Source organism: Rhipicephalus microplus, chromosome 8 (genome assembly GCF_043290135.1).
Source record: "Rhipicephalus microplus isolate Deutch F79 chromosome 8, USDA_Rmic, whole genome shotgun sequence".
Taxonomy (NCBI): Eukaryota; Metazoa; Arthropoda; class Arachnida; order Ixodida; family Ixodidae; genus Rhipicephalus; species Rhipicephalus microplus.
In genome coordinates, this window is record NC_134707.1 from 37,429,705 (window position 1) to 37,450,707 (window position 21,003).

General features: G+C 44.4%; 1 protein-coding gene and 1 long non-coding RNA gene across 6 annotated transcripts in view; one reads left to right on the forward strand and one right to left on the reverse strand.

Moving 5' to 3' along the window:
• The window catches only part of LOC119165343 (uncharacterized), a 250,681-nt gene that overhangs the window by 174,481 nt on the left and 55,197 nt on the right, over positions 1–21,003 (forward strand). For 2 of the 5 annotated variants that reach the window (XM_075871556.1, XM_075871557.1), the window contains 4 exons: positions 4,097–4,310; positions 12,848–13,127; positions 14,458–14,692; positions 16,055–16,318. In XM_075871556.1, coding sequence (XP_075727671.1) covers positions 14,493–14,692; positions 16,055–16,318 — 464 coding nt within the window. In that variant the 5' untranslated portion in view covers positions 4,097–4,310; positions 12,848–13,127; positions 14,458–14,492. Of the gene's footprint in view, positions 1–4,077; positions 4,311–12,847; positions 13,128–14,457; positions 14,693–16,054; positions 16,319–21,003 lie in introns of those variants that run through there. The other 3 variants (XM_075871559.1, XM_075871558.1, XM_075871560.1) reach the window with 2 other exon arrangements.
• Positions 8,165–19,999, reverse strand: LOC142768949 (uncharacterized). Its single transcript, XR_012885578.1, has 2 exons — positions 19,864–19,999; positions 8,165–10,651 (listed from the first exon to the last, which is right to left on the reverse strand). It is a non-coding gene; the product is annotated as an uncharacterized LOC142768949 (long non-coding RNA).

The window sequence follows — 21,003 nt, forward strand, 5'->3', positions numbered from 1 at the left end:
CACCAAACTTGCTGATGAGCACGTCAATGAAATACATTGCAAAGGGGGCTCAGACCGACGTTTCCCGCAACCACCGGTAATGGATCGACGTCTGCGGGTAGCTGAATGATCGCACCGTCTAGACTTGGCGCCAGAGCTCTATGCGTCGGAAGGAAAAAAAAAACTGAAGCGAGCTATTTCGCGAGTTTCGGAAATCTGGTTTTATCGAGCCACAGATTGAAAAACTAAGAGGTGGCATAAAAAAGTTTTTTTTTTTCAATATAGACTACAAGTTTTAAACTCAATATGTCGACAAGCTTGAAAGATGCGTTTCTCCACCCAGTGGCATCGCAAAAGAGCCAGTACCACACAGAATCGGTTTTTTGCGCCATTAAACATCAGATGGAACTTTGCGAATTTAAAAATAAACTAAATCTTGAACGCAACAACAAGTTATAGTAGCAAGGACCAGAAAACCTTCACACAAATTGACAGTAGCAAGGAACTCACATTTGTTACGTGGTTTGATTTTGCTCTTTGCCGGCGTGTTAAGTGAGCTCACTCGGTTTTCGTTCGTCGCCTACGTTCCGTGCCCCTACTATTACCTCAAACTTGTAATTGTTTCTTCGTTCCTCTGGGGTCTTAGGGTATACCAAATCAAAATATGAACTTTCGTTTGACGACTGCTGCGTATTGCTCCAACAAACGGTTTTCTAATTCAATTGCTCTTGACAGATAGCATAAGCCTCTTTCCTCCCCATGACCACTTTTCAAGCAATGGCTTGCTTAGTGTAAATTTTAAATGTGGGTCATTTTTTTAGTCGCACGATGTCGCGCTTCGGCGTCGGCGGTGGCACCATTCACCCCCACACCCCCCCTGCGCATGTAGGCGTCTCTTGCCGGCCCCGAAAGACACCCGCAAAGGTGTCGCTCTCCTCCCCCTCTCTCCCCTCGCAAGGCCAATGCAGGCAGCGTCTGCTAGTAACAAGACGACTGCTCGCGCCGCACAACCGTTCACTGGCCACCCCCGTTCAAGTAAGCACTGGACTGCGTGTTCGGAATTCAGTCAAAGGCACTTTCACTTGGCTTTCGCTTAAAGTAGGAGGAGGCAGCGCTTCCTTGATTCAATAAATAAGAATAACTAAGACGAAATTGAAGATTGAGCAATCCAAAACCATACCTAATTACGCAACATTCACGCGATACACCACCCCCATCCGCTAACTTTGCGGCACATTTACTCGAGTTCCCCCCGTAAAATTATGCAGCCGGTATTTGTTGTTGTCTGATAATCTTTGTTAATGCGGTGAATAATTTAATGACATGCTGATTTGGGCGGGCATTTAAAACGCCAACTTTTTGCGAAATGCACGTGTTTCACGCCTGACGTTATCCTTATTGCGCCATTCTTATTGTATTGCTGGTATTGCTTATAGTATTGCTTATTACGCAATGTTGCACGCCTCAAGATGCTTCCTTCCAGTAAAATGTCTTCACTTTCATAGCGTTTTATTTTTTATTTTTATTTTTTGAAGTAGCTTGATGCACTAGTACGCTCTGTGGCAAAACATCTTTTTGCCACGCAAACGGCCCGAGTTCGATTGTAACTCGAAGTTAAGATTTTTCTTATTTTTTTTTATTTGCATCTTTCTTGATATTCCGGTCGTGAAGCAGTTGATGACTTTTTGCTAAAGACCGACGACACCGACAGCAGTATTCCTGCAAAACGAGCTCCTCAACGCTGTCGCATTGAAATGCGAGAAAAAAAAAAGTCTACCCTAAGGAAAAAAAGCAGTAAGTTTCTAAGTGTAGCCATTAGTATTCATATAAAGTTGGAGGACCTTTGAGCTTCGTTTTCAAGAGCACAACGTAACTGCGTGTTTTGGTCTCATCCACGCCGTGTTCAAGTGAGCCGCAAGGAAATGAATGCCTGTTTCCATTGTGGGCCCTTTCATGGTATCCTAGAAAGCCTGCTGCAAGTACCGATGCCCCGCGGGTCCCGAGAGCTAATGCCGGCTGCGCAGCTGCATTTTCGATGGAGGCGAAAATCCTGTAGGCCTGTGTGCTCAGATTTGGGTGCCGACTAAAAAAGCCCAGGTGGTCGAAATTTCCGGAGCCCTCCACTACAGCCCCTCTCATAATCATATATGGTGATTTCGGGGCGTTAAAACCCCACATATCAGTCAATCAATCAAGCACTAATGCGAAGTAGTCACTTTACACGCCATAATTTTTTTTATTTTGCTAGTACTGGCTACTTCTTCATAAATGTCATATGAACCTGCGCCAGAGCACGCTTTGTTCGTGCGCTTGCTGCTAATGATACATCATGCCAGAACACTTCGCAATGGTACGGCACCTTTCAACCAGCCACTCATTAGGCCATACACATACTATGGCATCTCTTTCTCTTCTCTTTCTTCTCTCTCTCTCATCTTTATGCCCCCTTCCCATTCCCCCAGCGTAGGGTAGCAAACCGGGCATGTGCCTGGTTAACCTCCCTTCCTTCCCTCTTGTTTATCCCTTCTCTCCTCCCCCTGGTGCGGTTCTACGTCTCTGCAACGCTCTATCACATGCGTTCCTGCCACTACATGTTATTCATATTAACTTTTTTTTCTTCGAAGCAGTTTCGAGAATAGTCGTGACTCAGTCGATGCCAATGGTCACTTTTCTTTTTCGATGAGACGTTTGAGGTCCTAGTAATCATATCCTGGACTTTTTTTTTGTAGAACCCCACTAATTATAATCATCTATGTTCCACGTAGATATAAAGTCAATTTATAGGCAAATAACTGAAACGATGGAGCTTTGCGACATCATTTCGAGGAGCAAGACGTGAAAGAAAAACATCGTCTAGTGCCAACTTTCTGAAGAGACTGCTTTTCTTCAAGGCCATGGCAAAAAAAAAAAGCATTTCTCGCCGAGACCCTTGGCACCGGATGCACACTTCCTGTCTGGCGTTAAGTCGTTTACTTGCGTCCTGCTCCGTGCAGTGCCCGTTGTTTAGACGCCGCAATTTTCGGCTTTATAACACTAGAATAGGGGTACGATTCCCGGCCGCCACAGCTATGTTTGGTTGGCGGCAATACGCAAAAGTTCCATGTTCTATAGCAATGTTTCAGAGCACTTTGTTGTACCCTAGGCGATTAAGTGCTATCCTGAGCTTTCCGTCAGGGCGCTTTGCTATACCCCTGGAATTGGCTTTCATTGGGCCAAACGAATAAACCAAGATGGCAGTAATCATCAAGGACATATTCTGCATACACTCTTCAACAAATATGAAAAAATCTGTTACGTTGATGCCTTCACCCGGAAAAAAATTAAACCACATTTTTTTTTTCAATCATTCTTCACGCCTGTGTGTGAAAACAAGTGCATGGATCTACTAAACTATGACTAATGTATTGCTCACTTTATCAATATTCTTATGGCATTTGTTCTAGTTTTGATTCTGACATGAAGTTGCGTTGTCACATTTTTTTTCACTTTTCAATAATTCTGTCAAATGACTACAGTAGTACAAAAACTGATATCTAGTATGTTTTGAATAATTGAACCCATGTGCGCTCGTGCACTTTCTTTTGTTGTACACTTACTTGTGCTGTCATCCAACATCAAGTAATTCCATAAGCAGGGAGACTCAAGGACATGAAAAACTACAGACCAGTCAGCTTACTGTCTGTTCTCTGCAAACTATTTACACAAATTATAGCTAATAGAATTAAGGCGAAACTAGAGTTCAATCAAACAAAGCACCAATAGGATTCCGTGCAAGCTACTCCACAATATACCAATTCGTGCTTTGAATCTGGTAATAGAGAAACGCACAGAATACAACCAACTCCTATACATAACCTTCATATATCACGACAAAGCGTTGATAGGGTTGCGTAGTCCCTGCATTACTGCTGATGTCTCTATAGCCAGTCGAGCCATCAGCAGTAATGCAGGCCCTATGGAATCGGGGCATCGAAGAACCCTATATACATAATCATACTGGAAGAAATCTTTAGTGCATTCACGAGCAGTCCACTAAAGCAGTCTTTAGTCATTTCACGAGCAGTCCAGGCAGCAACGAGGCTGAACGACAGCTAAAAATTTACCTTGCTTTACGCAGAACGCTGGTGGTGGAAGCAGACAAGGTCTTCGGAAGCGATCAGTGCTACTAGGAATCAAGTGGGCGGAACCGGGAACAACGCCCCCTGAAATACCGTGACGTCACAGCTCTGCTATAATACCACCGCTCCAGCGAGGATCAGCCGTCATTTCACGAGCAGTCCAGGCAGCAACGAGGCTGAACGACAGCTAAAAATTTACCTTGCTTTACGCAGGTACGTGAACGACTTGTACTTTGGCTTCTTAGTTCCTGGACTGCTCAGTGAATGACGGGTGTTATGGGTGATAAGCCGCCCACTACTGTGAAGGAACTAGCTAAGGCCTTGTCAGATTTTTCTGCTAGAATTGATGTCAAACATGATGAGCTAAAGAAAGACATCACAAAGGTTATTGAAGGCGAACTACAAACTCTTAGACAGTCAATAAACTTCATGAATGAGCACTTTGAGCAATTCAGGGTGGAACTTGGCGAAACAAAGAAAGAGCTTGCTGCGGTGCGAGCAGAAAACCATGCGATTAAAAGCAAAAACAGTCGCCTCGCCAAGGATATTAAGGAAATAAAACAGGAACTCACTGCTCAGCAACAATACAGTAGACAGAATAACCTAGAAATAAAGGGAGTTCCTGTGATGGAGGGAGAAAACTTGGTCTCCACAATGCAACAGCTTGCCAGCTACCTGAAAGTTAAAGTCAAAGAAACAGATATAGACGTCGTGCACCGAGTGCCATCAAGGAACGCGTCAACACCTAACATCATAGTTAGGTTTCTTTCGAGAGCTGTGAAAGATAATGTTCTGAGGAATGCTAAGAAGCAACGACTGAACACGACAGCTTTAGGTTTTCAGGGCATCGCATCTCCAGTATACATAAATGAGCACTTGTGTCCGGCAAACAAGAAATCGCTAACCGCCGCTCTAAAGACAAAGCGGGAAAAAAACTGGAAGTACACCTGGGTAACTGGTGGAAAGATTTTGATGCGGAAGGCGGATAATTCACGTGTGCTTCACGTCACATGTGCTGAGGATCTTTCCAAAGTTGTTTGAGGATTGCCTGCTTGTTTCTGTAAACCTGGAGTTTCCTATATTTTTAAATGGCGTTTTCTTTTTCTGAGGTTGAAAACATATGGCTGCATCAGGATCATTTCGCAGTCTTACATTGTAATATTCGCAGCATAAAGAAGAATTTCGATCATCTGCTTTCGTACTTATCACAGCACTCGTTTAAATATGATGTCATCGCTATAACTGAAACTTGGCTTCGAGAAAGCGAATCAGTTCGTCTACCCGGCTACGTCATGCTTTTGCAACCTAGAAACAGTGCTACACGAGGAGGGGGCGTGGCGCTATTTATCAAAGACTTTTAGTTTCGTTCACCTTAGCAATAGCTCATGCTGCAGTTCATCGGCAGAAACTCTTTTTATTCATCTTCAAAATGGTGTTATCATCGGTGTAATATATCGTCCACCAAATTCCAGTGTGGCTGACTTCATTACTGTGATGGAAATTATCATGATACCCATTGTGGCCTCTAAAGCACCTTTTATTGTCTGCGGTGACATTAACATAGACGTGTCTGGAGATACATGTGATGATTACGTGTTTTTGCTACAATCAGTTAATCTGAGAAATGTTATTTCATCACCCACTCGCATAACAGACCACTCGGAGTCTATTATTGATCACGTGTTGTGTAACGCTGACCTGGATGTATCGGCAGGCGTATACGCTGTTGCTATTGCGGATCACAATCCCACCTTTCTATTTTTACCCCATAAACACATTTGTGCTCCTGACGTACCTGCCATTAAACGTACAACACGTGTCGACTATAATCCCGTGCAAAAATTACTACAAGGTACGAATTTTGATGCCCTCTATGATGAAGACGTGGACGTCGAGTGTGATAACATTGTAAAATGCATTGTGGATGTCATTGAACGATCAACGCGTAGCTGTTCGCGCCGAAATTATGACCATGCCATATGTCCATGGATGAATAGAAATATACTAGAGGTTTTGAAGCTGAAAGATTTTTACTACGTGAAATGGAAAAATAACAGGAGCAATGAATACTACCATCAAAATTTTAAGCTTTACAGAAATAAGTCAGTAGCAATGATAAGAAAATCCAAGAAGTGCTACTATACCAACCTAGTGAAAGAAAATGATGGTAACACAAAGAAGATATGGCAGATTGTTAAAGACGTCACTGGCATGGGTAGCAAAGAACGCATTATACCTGATAATCCAACTCGTGAAGTAGCTGACAACTTTAACGATTACTTTACTAATATTGGTCTCAGCCTTGCGAGGAATTTCCCTGCTCATATGCCGAATTTAAATGCACCCTGTACTGTTACCAATAATTTCGATCTATGTGATGTAACTGATGATGACATCCGACAAGTAATTATTAAGTTACCAGGGAACAAGGCAGCTGGTCATGACGCCATATCATCAAGGATTTTAAAGGAGAATATTGATGTTTTGTGTGGTCCCTTATGCCATATATATAATCATGCATTTTCCTCTAAAATTTATCCTAGTATACTTAAGACCGTCAAAGTAATACCAGTGTACAAATCTGGTGATCGGAATCTTCCGGACAGCTACAAACCAATATCTGTCCTGAGTAGTATTAACACTACGCTTGAAAAACTAATTTCGTCGCAATTAAGGCGCTTCCTGGGTGAACAGAATATACTTTGTCCCCAGCAACACGTCTTTGTTGCAAACAGGTCCACTTCAACTGCTGTTTCGATGCTTACGCAATATATTAATTCCGCGCTACATGAAAACAACATAGCAATAGCAGTATTTTTAGACATACGAAAGGCATTTGATGCTATTAGTCATTCCATTTTACTGGAAAAAATGCATTCCTATGGGATAAAAGGTAACTCGCTTGATTTTTTTTTCTAGTTATTTATCGGCACGCGAACAAAAGGTAGTCATTGGTGACATCAAGTCATCTTACGGTTATATTAAATGCGGGGTGCCACAGGGTTCAGTTTTGGGCCCTATATTGTTCACTCTTTATATTAATGATGTCCCGCAATCCCTACAGAGGTCAAGGGCACTGATGTACGCAGACGACACTGTTTTAGTTTTCACAGGACACTCCTTAGCAGATTTACAAAATGACGCGATGATCGATTTATCGAACATTTCGGAATGGTTTGCCAGGAATCAGCTGGCTGTTAACTGTACTAAAACAAAGTACATGGTGTTTCACTCTCGTAGGAAACATATTGACGCTGAATCTTTTAACCTAACAATAAGCAACGCTCCTATTCAACAAGTTCCTTGTTTTAAATATTTAGGCGTCACTTTTGATGAACATTTACACTGGCATGAGCAAGTACAGAGTGTGTGCGCAAAAGTAGCCTATGGCTGCTATTCTCTAATAAAAGCTCGCCAATATTTTCCGCAAGCTATACTTCGCACACTCTACTTTTCATTGTGTCATTGTCACGTAGGTTACTGTCTGGAATCGTGGAGTGTGACGTACAACAGTTGTCTAAAAACTCTTGAACGACTTCAAAAGCGTACACTGAAAATCATAAGCCAAGGTGAATCAGTAAGGAATATTTTCCAATCACAACGCATTCTCTCGGTTCCGATGTTGCGTGACTACAAAATTGCCGTTTTAGTAAATAACATAATAATAGAAATTCACCTTTGCCTGCTGATCTTTTTTCAATTCCTAAACGCAATACGCGACATGCTTCGAATGGTAATTTCAATCAGCCCAAATGTTCTACTGTTTACGGAGAAAGACTGATACAGTTTAATGAAAAAAAAATATAGAACACGGTTCCCTAAGAGATTAAAACGGCACGTAATTTCAGCATGGCATGTAAATCATGTTTTCTGTGGAGTCAAGACATGTAAGCATGTGTGTGTTTGATTCGATTTTCATTGTATTTTTTTTCTGCGGGAAAAATTGTATTACTGTGTTATCTGTATTATATGATTGTTTTTTTTGTTTTTTGTTTTTTTGATGTTACCTCAGAGCTGACCTGTACACTTTTTTATGTTGCACATTGTATTGGACCGTCCACTAGCCACTTTAGGCTATCGGTCCAAATAATCCCTATAATTACATATATCTATTCATGAAAATAAAGTTTCATTGATTGATTGATTGATTGATTGACAGCCACCATAGTTCTCCATAAAGAAAGCAACCGAATCCCAGTAAAGAAGGGTGTAAGGCAGGGAAAAACTATCTATCCCATGCTATTCACCGCGTTTTTACACAACGTTGTCAGGACCCTAGATTGAGAAGAGTTAGGGATAAAAGTTACTTGAAAGCATCTTAGTAACCTGTGATTCGCTGATGACATTGCACTGATGAGTAACTCAGGGGACGAATTACAGCTCATGATTGCTGAACTGGACACGGGGAGCAGAAGAGTAGGTCTTAAAACTATTATGCACAAAACTAAAGCAATGTGCAACAGTCTCGGCAGAAAACAACGCTTTGCAATAGGTGGGGAGACGCCGGAAGCTGTAAAGGGATATGTCTGTTTAGGACGAGTAAACACAGAGCCAAACCATGAGAGTGAAATAACGAGAAGAATAATTATGGGATGGATCGCATTCGGCAAGCATTCTCAGATCATGAATGGTAGTTTACCAGTAACGCTCAAGAAGAAGGTGTATACCAGCTGCATCTTTCCGGTACTTGTACTTACGGAGCAAAAACCTGGAGGCTTGCAAAGAGGGTTCAGCATAAATTGAGGACGACGCAGCGAGTGATGGAAAAGACAATGGTAGGTTCAACCTCAAGATGCCAGAAGAGAGCAGAGTGGGTGAGGGAACACACCGGGGTGAAAGATATAGTTGAGGTCAAGAAGAAGAAATGGACACGGGCCGGGCACGTAGGCAAAACATCCGCTGGTCTTTAAGGGTAACTGACTGGATTCCCAGAGAAGCCAAACGCACGAAGGGGATACAGAAAGTTAGAAAGGCCGATGAGATTAAAGAGTTCGCAGGTATACCGTGGCAGCTGAAAGCACAAGACCGGTTCGACTGGCTGATCGTGGGAGAGGCCTTGGTCCTGCAGTGTGTGTAATCGGCTGATGATCATGACGATGAAAGGACCTTCAGGCACTTTCAAGCAATTTACAACACCTTTTCACCTGAAAAACCCGCGACGAATGTTAACAGTGTTTTATGTAAAGATTTCATAAGTAAATTTATGGGCATTGTCATGCGCTCAAATTTATGGGGGAGAGGGGGGTTGCCGATTGCCATCTTTCACATTTATTGTAGTATCTATGCTTTCTCTTGAAATATCTACTTTCAGATTTTGAAAGAACATTGCTGCATACCCGCGGTAATTAAAGTGATATCGCTGATTATACCTTCATGTTGCCGCTTTTCTAACTTGCCCGATGTCTCAACGACTTCGCAATAAGAACTGTTAACATTGCCCCAAGTTTTCAAAACTAATTCGATCTCGATTCGTAGGCCTTGGCAACCTAAGTCATCGACCATAAAGAGGAAGAATGGTTGGGCGGGAACAAGTCGCCAGTTTCCACATGGCTATTGGAACCATGCAGCTGTTATGCGGCAGGTGGTACTTTGGGGATTCTTCACATCATACGGTGGTTCCTTTGACTCAACCCAAATCTAAGTGCTCAAGCAATGTCACTAATTACACGCATCAAGCGATGGTCACTGCTGCCTGGAAGCAAGCTCACGACGTCGGATGCAGCAGCGTAACGGCATAAAGCAAATGAGCCTGCGTTGTTGCAGTTATCCACTTTCAACATACCAACGTAAATGTACAATGACTGAGTCATCTACATCAACTAAGTCTTCCAGCTGTCCATGTTATTCTTCTCGAACCAGTGTCGGGAACGTAAACAGGGGGCGCAGCACTTGCTTTAAACACGAACCTCCAAAAATACAAACAGTGCCTGGCTTGGCTCCTCCCTGGTCGGCACCGAATGGAGACAGGGCTTTCGTTTTGAAAGGCCGTCATTCTTTTCAACGCTTCCGTGGGTGTGAAGCGTGACTTCCCATTTGTTGTTGCATCACTCCCTCCGATGTGGACACGTGCCAGGTTCAGATTTTACGCGTCACGGCTTCAGCTATCGTCGATTCACACACTTTGGCAGCGGACGACGGAGCACATGCGTGAGTCCGATGGATGATTATTTTTAAATCAAGTTCATGTAGACAAACACGATCGAACAAGACGTCTCTGGCAAGTGTGAACCACCAGAAGCGTTACAGCGCCTTGTTCTGGAGGAACAAATTTGTACGTGCAAAAAAAAAATAGAATATCAGGTAAAGCATACTACTGCGTTTCATGTCGAAGATCAATGAATGGCGCTGAAGTGTGAAAACGATCCGCACTTACCATCGTCGTCATCGTCAAGTCAAAACGAAGAGAAGGAAGCGGACCCAGAGGAACTTGAAGACCAGTGGAAGGCTCTGTTGGTGATGCAAAACTTTGACAACCAGCTGTGGTTAGTTAACAGGGCTTGGGCGGCAGCAGTGAGCCATGGCTGCCTGGACTTAGAAGGTCATTCACCCTTGGGCTGAAGTACAAAGAACACTTGTCAAAACTGAAGTTCGTTTCTCTTTCGCTATACGTTTCTCGAGGGAACAAGTTTTTTTTTAAGATTGTACGAGACTTGGCGATACATCGCGAGACCCTGTCAGTGGCGCTATCACCAAGGCGGGGGAGGTGGGATAAAAAAGGACTAAGCAGCAATAGTCGTACAAACGCAGCAGGATACTAAAGTGTGTGCGTGCCGCAAGCATGCCAAAAACCGCATGACCTCAATATAACAGTACGCCATCGCTGACGTCACAAATCGCCATGCATCACAATGACGTCATCGTCGTTTGTTCAAAGGCATGCCGATCCCATAGGCTGTGCAATACCATGCGAGGGGCAGAAAGCTTGAAATTCTTGAGACCCGGAGGCTGCACAAAACTACGACAGGTGCAGCATGCCCTAGAGTGGCGGGCGATAAAATAGAACAGACTCGCATAAAAAAGGAGAGGAAAGAGGTGTAGCTACTTGACAACTTCAAGTTGTTTCGAAAAAGGCTCAAGTTTCATGCGACGTTTTTGTACCTGAAAAGACTGCAATGTACAGGTTCTCTGCCGCGCCTTAAAAGGGATTGATTGATTGATTGATTGATTGATTGATTGATTGATTGATTGATTGATTGATTGATTGATTGATTGATTGATTGATTGATTGATTGATTGATTGATTGATTGATTGATTGATTGATTGATTGATTGATTGATTGATTGATTGATTGATATGTGGGGTTTAACGTCCCAAAACCATTATATGATTATGAGAGACGCCGTAGCGCCTTAAAAGGGGGGAATCACAATGTGCACCTGTGTCTCCATTCTGCTTCCTTATTCCCCTCTACCCACTTGCAGGGTAACAAAGTGGACGTAGACAAGTTAACCTCCCTACTCAAGATCTTCGATCTTGAGTAGGGAGGTTAACTACATCAAGATCGAAGATCTGCTTGATGATGATACGTGGTCTTTAATGGCGCAAAAGTCATGTGATGGTTAAAGAGCGCCAGTACAAGATACAAATGATGTGGGCAATGGTTGTGATGACTGGTTGTATAAAGGCCACAAATTCCTTGCACTATCGGCAGGTAAATGTTGAGCGAAGATGAGCGTCTGACGGTTCTGATATTCATTGCGTAGAATGATGCAGCACGAATGTCTCAATGCCCGCGTCTGCGCCACACTTTTGCCTGTGAGGAGTCATTGTACCATGGTCGATGTGAGTGGACCACGTCATTACACGTGATCATCTGTTGATGTTGTGAGCCCAGAGTGCCTCCGGATTTCTCTGTGTTCACCAGAGTGCGGCGATTCTTTTGAATCTATTATCTGTGAATTTCACACTCAGAACACAATCTTACGTAACAAACACATTTTAAGTAGAGTGTAGGTGTGCGTACCAGTAACGTTATAGCATGCGGCATGCAAATATGTGATGTTATTTGGTCAGAAGTGCTCTGACGACGTCGAATTTCACCAATGCATTAATTTGTAGTGTGGCTTAGCCTTGCTGTTTGATGAAATGTATTGTTACAGTCGATACAATTGCAATCACCACGAGGGACGTAACAGTTAGAGACTTTCTCGCACTAAGCCTTGGTCTGCTAGAGCGTAACTGAATATGTGTGTCCCAATCAGCTCTACAATGATACACTCGCTAACTATAGTGAGCAACGCATATAGCAATCAAAGTACTATTAATAATGATTGCACGGGCCGAAAACAAAAGTAACTATGCGTAATTTATTGAGCCGAAGATTTTCAATATGTGCTTAATATACAAATATTGACAGTTAATTATTAGAGATTTAGGCATCGGGTGTAAAATAAATGAGATTAAAAAAACACCTTTTGTTTATAAAGAAGCACCGTTTAAACTAAGAATTTTATTCCAGCATTCAAATTGTTCACGTATACCCGTCGCATGTGTGAGGTTTTGTTGTGTATCTAAGACTATGCGTGCCCTCATGTCAAATCACTGTGCTCTTTAAGCCATCACATTAGATTAGGATCACATTATTCTGGTCATTGATAAAAATAAAAAATCAAAAGCGATTATACATTTAAAATGACGTTCATTTGCTTGCACTTCAATAACAATAGGTAAGCCACTGCATGTAAACGAAAAACTGCTATAGCAAAACAGTTTAATGTCCGGAACATTTCTCTGTCCTTGTTCATTACAGGAACACCATGCTAGCCACAATGTCACGAGTCTCAGCTAGCTGCCATGCATCAACTTTGACGACGCGTGAGGGAGCGTGACGTCAGCGTACATCCCCGAAGGATCCTTGCGAGTGGCGAAGGAGCCACATCGCCCTCCGCCATCTGTCGGCGTATCAGCGAACCACGCGGAAGGAGAGGGTGAGGAAGAAACGGGGAGCAGTGGCTGACACCGAGTGGGACGAGCCGTGGGTTGCCCAGAGGGCGTCTTCCTGTTTGGCCTGGACGCTGCGATGCTCTTGGGTTCGTAAGCTTGAGTACAAGCCTTTCAATCCCCTCATTTCTTCCCCCAGTGCAGGGTAGCAAACCGGACGTGTGTCTGGTTGACCTCCCTGCGTTTCATTTCTTCCCTTCCTCCTCCTCCTAACCTCTCCCATTCTCGTATCAAAATGAACTGTCAGCCACACGTTTGCATGATCTGCAGCGCGAGGCCGAGTGACGGAACACTGCATCGCTGAGTCACCAACATTGGCACGGCGCATGTTGAGGATATCGGCCACAGCTTTTACGTTAAGGTTCGGTAACGGTGCGTTGCCTGACGGGAGGTCTGTAGGAATTGCAGATTAGTTCGATTCGATGAATGATTGATATGTGGGTTTAACGTCCCGAAACCACTATGAGATTATGAGAGACGCCATAGTGGAGGGCTCCGGCAGAGTCGACTACCTGGTGTTCATTAACGTACACCCGAATTTGAGCACACGGACCTACAGCATTAAAGAATTTGAAGCGCCGCTACTTAGGAAGCGTTATAGAAAATGTGCCGGCATACAGTTGAATCAGGTTGTGGTCGAGAAGGACAAGTGAGACCTTTTCGCCGTCTTATTCTCTCCACTGGTGAATGTGTGCGCACTTTGGGCCACCACTCATGATATACAGTAAAAATAAAATAGCTCACATCTGGTGCAAACACCTGGTATTCACAATAAACAAAGAACTTCAGTTTGCCCAAGAACTTGCTCCTGTTGGAAAATTACCGTCTTGCCAGAGAAATACACGGCGTCAGTTACGCTGGTAGCAAAATCTTATGATAATTTTCGGCAGGCACAAAAATAGCTAAATGTGCAGTGACGTTAATGTACTATTCTACTGAACTGCAAGAGTCAGCAGTAAAGAAATTGTTTATTAGCCGCGCTTTTATACATTTCCATCGACACAGACACTATACGACACAAAAAATTTTGTTCTAACGATGGCGTAAACTGACGAAACACCACAAGCGTTCACTACTATACCCCTGGTGTTGCCACCTATGGCTCTGGCAACTAAACTGGCAATCAGTGACTTACAGGTTATTTTTAATTTTTAGCTAAAGGAATAACGAATGAAGCGGAATCGCGAGTTGGGCGAATTGAGAGATGTTAATCGTAGAATAATTACCAGAGTGATGGGCCAGATACAGAAAAAAAAAACAGCGCTCAACTCACAACTGAGTTCTGCACTGTGTCCTTTTCTTCTGTTCATGCGCTGTAAACTATTCTAAGATTAACTGGCGAGTTGTTTCTCAATAGATTTCTGCGTACCTTTCGGGCCTCGTCAACAACCTAAGGCGAATGTTATTTTGCGGCTACAGGGTTCTGTCGCCAAGCTCGCTGATGGCCCGTTCGCATGGCGGGCTTCACGAAGCACCTCAGCACGCACGTCTACTTCCACATGGACAGGACGGGTGCGTCATCCTCGTCGTCGGCCCCGGCGAGCAGCAGCATGACCGGCAAGAAGCCCTCGGGCAGCCCGCGACTGCACGGCACGGACTCGGCAGCGCCCTCTTCGCGACGTTCGCGAGACACCGCCACCCGGACGCGAACAAGGTACGACGAATTTCTATTTACCAATTGCCACTGAGTACTAAACACATGAGCGAGCAGAAATACGAGGCTTTATCTTAGAGAAGGCGGCAAACGAGAGTTCAAGACCTAAAGGTGAAGCCCTGGGTCTGCAGCTCCACTGAATTCTGACTTCCCCCGGGCGTGACCCAGAAACGCAAATTACATCTCCTGGTGCCAACTGGCGTCCCGATGCTCTGTGGTTTTATTTTGCATTACCATTAGGTTTCGGAGGCATTGTGCTACCGCCACACCAGGAGTCCTGGCAAAGCATGCAATGTCCTTTGAATCCGAAGAAGATTGTAATGCTGATGAATTATTATATGAGACTTCATTTGTCATCATCATTAGGTGCCGCTACTGTTTTCTTTCCGAGCAGGTCACAGGTGCATAGACTAACTAGCAATAGGAATGGACTTCACTTCAATACAGAGAATTCATTAGCGGGTACGCGCTTTTAGCCTTCCTGTCGATAATTAATGCCCTTTCGTTCCTCCCTTGTACAGTACTCAGCGCAAACAATACAAGGATCGAGAGGGAAGAGACGCAGATCTAACGTGCTGAACTTAACCTTTTTTTCATTGCAATTTAAACTCGAAAAACTATCCGTACTTTGGCCTAGCACAAGCTTTTCGCACATGCTTGCTTCCTATTGATGCTGTCAAGTAAAATGGTTCACCGTTTTCTTCCCAGCTTACCTGGAACACATTGAGGAAGCCCCGCGCAATCTCAAAGAGTCAGCCCACATAGCTGCGCGAGGACTAGTAAACCAGGTAGCTATCGCGGGGAGCAGCGCTGAAGTTTTGGGGAACCGAAACCCTCCCATCTCGTATAGCAAACTGACAAAACGTTTTTACCTGGCACGGAGACGATACCCTCCGCCACACAGAAAATTAAGCAGACCTCAGGCTCCGACGTTCGGACTTCTACAGGTCAGGCCGTACCCTAGCCCCTCGAAACTGCGCAAGGTAAACCCAGAAACACAGCCAGCTGATTAATACTTGTTCCTTCTGCACTAATTTAGCTAATTTGTACACATGCTCTGGCGGTGCCCTACGTTACGTGGTGAAGTCGTCACGCCATCCAAATGGGGATGTTATTAATAGCTCCGGACTCCAAAAAAACGTAATAGTAGCCCAACGGGCCCGCGCTGCGGCAGAGAGACTTGGTCTTTTTGTTCCGACGCGGCAGCGGTCCGCAACGTTATAAAGAGCCTTCCGAATGACCCAATAAAGCTGATCCATCCATTCACTCATCTGGGGCCTAATTCAGGGCTGCGGATGTTTGAACGTTTCGCTGTAGAACTTACTCATAGCTGACCATGAGCACGCATTACTGTCCCTGCAGGAGCGAGGCCACCGAACCGTGCATCATGCCCTCTTCCGTGGCTCCGTCTCGATACGACCCGACAAGTGCGGACTGGGACGAGTTCGATTACTTCTGCCAGAGCCCGTACCTGCTGTCAGTGAACGAGCCGCCTCCGCCCAGGGAGCGCTTCAAGCGGCGCCTGTTCCGCCGCTCGCAGAAGTACTCCGACCCGCCATCTACAGTGCCCGGATCGCAGAGGCACCTCGACCAGCCGCCGGCACAGATCAGCGCCGAGAGACTACGGTAAAGGATGATGCGGGAACCTTCTAGGAAGTTGTGGAAATGGGTATAGAAATAGAACATAGTATCACCGTACCGCTACTCCTTTATAGTTCAGGTGAAAATGCTGTAGGCCCGCGTGCTCAGATTTGGGTGCACGTTGAAGAACTTTAGGTGGTCGAAATCAATATCAATCAATCAATCCGTTCTTGCTCGTTGTGCTTTTGCCGCTCCTAATTCAAGTGAATGCACCCTTACCCCACAAATGCTTTTAAAAGTTTAGTGAAGGGTCATCACACCTCTTTGTTGCCCTTCAGACTACACTTTGTTAACAAAGAACCAGCTGTATATGGTGGAAGAACTGCAACCGCAGCTGGGAATGGTGAAATCACCACGAGAAACTAGAGGAGAACGGTAAAGTAATACCATGCCGTATACCGTATCGCTTCCCATAACTTTCTGCAACATCCAGGAACTTTCTAAAAAGAACACTTTTTCCATACGGTATTCTGTTGAACGCAAAGCATGTTCGGGCATACCGGGTGTATGGTACGTATGCGCGTGATCAACCGGTAAGACCCACCGTATGGCCAAAAACGCCAGAAAAATATGATAAAGCCTGTGCGACTAGTTACCGTCCACCTTGAATGTAACAAGTGCCCGTCGTGTGTGCTGTGGCCAGCGAGCTCCGAAGTGACACTTGCATTTGGTTTAGTTTCTCCTCCTGTGGCTTCAACGTCAGAATATTTGTATCAAGTTGGCGCTGTTTGCAAGCGCCATTTCGAAATCATTGATTCTGTAGACTCAGGGAGTGTTCAAGATCGGTTCCGAAATTTCGGAGTGTTAAGATTACCTGTTTGCTAGTTTTGTTTCTTTAGCAATCCACAGCTGGCGCCATTTGACATCGGTGATTTGCACTGATTTGTTTATCACTTGTACTGTGACGAATAAAGCGAGCGAGAAGCCAATTTGGCATCGCGAAAATGCCTTTACACTATCTACAATGTTACAGCTTGTGGCAGCGACGAAAAGCTTATTATTTCTTGCACCGCGTGTACGCGAATTATTTCTTCCACCACGTGCACGTGTTCGCGGTCGTTCTTGTTATTTGGGCGTACGTGGGTGAACGTTTGCTCGCGAGTGTTGCTACGCTAAGCGGTATTTCGATCTATTGACTCATACGTTGGGTTTCACGTCCCAAAACCGCCATATGATTACGAGAGTACGCCGTAGTGAAGGGCTCTGGATACTTCGAGCACCTGAGGTTCTTTAACGGGCACCCAAATCTTGGCACACGGGCCTACAGCATTTGCGCCTCCATCGAAAATGCAGTCACCGCAGTGGAAATTCGATCCCGCGACCAGCAGCCGAGTACCTTAGTCACTGGACCGCGACGGAGTGCTACGCAGTATTTCGCGGTACTCAAAGACGTATTGAAATACCGGACCTACTAAAACATGCAAGCCCCCATACGCACGTGCAGGTTTCTTCATTCTGGTGGGGAGGAAAGGGGCTTCAAGTTTTGCCGCAGCAAACACATTCTGCCTTAATCGATCATCTTGATTAGCCACCCCACCCCCCCCCCCCGTGTTGTCAAAATCTATATATCTGAAATGTTCACCGCAAATTTATTCGCGTGGGACTACAACTGCCACTCACTTTAAACGAATGATTTATTTCAAGCCGGATCGCACACATTCATACAATGAAAAAGTGTATAGCGATGTGTACGCACATACACTTGTATCAAGGCAAACTAGTTTGTTTTGATTGTTATTGATAGTGAAAGGGCACTAACATCGTCTCGGCCAAGCTCATGAATTGTTTCTGATGCTACGATTAATCGAATCGTTTCGTCACTGGCACCGCGTACAATGAAAATACTTATCAAATAGTAGAACGCGACCGCACAAGGTTCAGTGTGGCCAACCAGAGATTGCTACCTTAAATCTGCGCTCGACACTTGATATCGTACCAACGAGGCTGGAAATCGGGCCTGGCAATCAATGGTGCCAGAGAAAAGACATCGAGACAAACGCTGCCACGCATGCATCTCAGTGAGATGAGCACAGAGTTCCATGTAACACCGGCAGACGACGTTCGCAGTCCACCGCAGAGTTACGGTGACGTAGACTGTACACATAATCAGATTTTACGCTGGTGCAATGCGAAATGAAACAATTACACGAAAAGTAACAGCGAAAAATTGAGAACCGGTTCAACCTAGCTACTGCAATTCTCATCTGCGAAGTCTTCGCATTTTCTTCTGATAAAAGTATAAATTTATGAGTGACCAATCCTTACGATTTGTGTTGCCGCTTCAGTGCATTTGTGCCAAATTGTCAATAGTGTCTCAGATTACGTTAAGATTTGACAAATAAAGTGCTGTTCATCAGAAAGCGCAAGGCAGTAGAACTGCTGACAATAAAAGCTCGCACCGTTCTCAAGTATTAAATTCATTATTCAGCCATCTTCGACACAATACACCATAATTACTGTTGTATATATAAAACCATGTACTGTCACTACACCAAATATGTACCACTTGAAGTAAAAAAAAATGTTAGCTACCTGCAGTAAGTGTACGCATAAAAAACCAAAGCAGTATTGTAACATGGTTGATGAATTGCAGACAATCACTTCTGTATACTGGTCTTTAGCGATTGCACAGAAACCAACTGGACCAGCGTACTAATCGAAGAGCTATTTAAAACCCTTACTTTAGTTACGTTTCTTTGACAAATATTCAATGTAGCGTCAGCGGGAAAACAGCATACGGTCGCGACATACTAATATCACTAATTGAAGTAAGCAGGTGCAAAGCTAAGGGCTCGTTTTCTTCGCGAGACACACTATTAGTGAGAAGTAACCAACAATTATGCCAAATAAAGCATGAGAGATCTATTATAAGTAATTGTAATGTAACTGAACGAAAGAAAAGTGCAAGAAAGAAAAGATATTTCGTCGTGGGGAGCGACTGAACCTGCGACCTCAAAATGACGCGAACTTTTTAATAGCGAAACTGTTTACGCTCACAGTGAGGTTTTCGTTAAAGATACTATTGCTACGTCATTACCACAGCAAGCGCTACAGCTATGCTGCACTGTGCCGAGGAGCAGTTGCCACTGTGCCGTCGCGTTAGCAACCACCGTAGTTTCTCTCGGCATAGCTCAGGGACAGCGAATGTATCACATTTAGGCCACATTTACACTTGAGAAGGGAAGTGAAAACAAAAACACGTCAGAGCAGCCAGAAAACCATGACCGCGCCCGTACAAGATGCTCACATTCATTCTGTCCCACCCCGCCACCGCTGACGTCACTACCTGGACATGTCTTTGTATTTTGCCTGCTTTCCGAGAACTAAATTTTGCACCAAATTCTAGTTATTCACCCAAATTACCGAAAAGAAGCAGCTCGCACATCTTTAAATGTTGTTTCGGGAGTTACGCCAGCAGAAACGACACGGGCGAACGCGCTGGCAGCGGTGGGGGCAGATTCCACCGGCTGCACACAAACGCGAGTCACGTTGGGGCATGCCGACTCGCTGCTGCTGCGCCGTCTACTTACAGTGTTCTCGGCGACCATAATCAAAGCCAGGCTGTCGATAAACACGTCGTCTTTAAGGCTGTCATGCTTCGTCGAGCTGCACGAGCAGTTTGCGATTCGAGCTGAATCCGGCCACCGCCTTCGCCACCATATTGAATCTGCGGCTTGCTGGTTAGATCACGTGGTTCGCGCCTAGTGCGGCAAAAGTCGTGAAGGTGAGAGCGGATCTGGATTTGCGTAGCAGGAAATTCACTCTCAGATTGTTGTTGTTTTTTTTTTTGTTCCGCCCACTTGGGTGGCAAAGCGAGTGAATTTCACCCCGAGTTTCGCCCCTTTCGGTCCATTCGAGAGCAAGTGTGAACGCGCGTTTAGAGTGGCAATCTATGCACGTATTCCGGATCAGTCTGTCGCCTTCTCTTGGTTGCCGCTTCTCGGTAAAGCACGCAAGGTCTAATTAGATAGGTCGCGAAGGCCCAAACGAAAAGCGGATTAGAAGCTATTTCCAGCGACATCAGCATAGGTATGTTACGGGAGCTGCGATTAAAGTGCGACTATATGTGGAGTGAACAAATACTAGTTGTGAAAAAAAAAAAACAAGTTTGATTCAAAGTCAAAGCAATCAATAGGTTTTACAAACGAGATTTCTTTTCTCCAACAATATTATGTAGGTGTAATGAACAAAAAATTTATGACTCTTTTTATTATTACAAAATTTTTTTAGCACTATCTGCCCAGGCTATTGTTACTCAGTGCAGCCACTACATGAGTAAGCATGGCAAAGTCCGTTCGTAACATTTGTCTTCGAAGGCACGCACCTTCACGTGTTTTAATGTTCTACGCTTGCTTGCATTTTCTTTTGTGCGCGAAATTGTTGGGTGAGTTTATCATAGGAGACGTTCTTCAGTGCAGTGCCCAAAAGGCATTGGAACGATGTGAATTAGATTTACGTCGAGTGCTTTCGTCGGTAGCTGTGGAAACGATGTGCTGTGCAACGATGCAGCAGCAACAAACGTATGCTTGGTGACCCATGTCTTCTAGATAAAAATCAAGGACAATGGTTCGGAATGCACTGTTCGCTAGACTTTCATCCATTAGTATTCCTGCAGCCCGGTTGCCTTATTGAGCATGCAGTGCTTTCTATTCGCGTTATCAGTGAGCAAA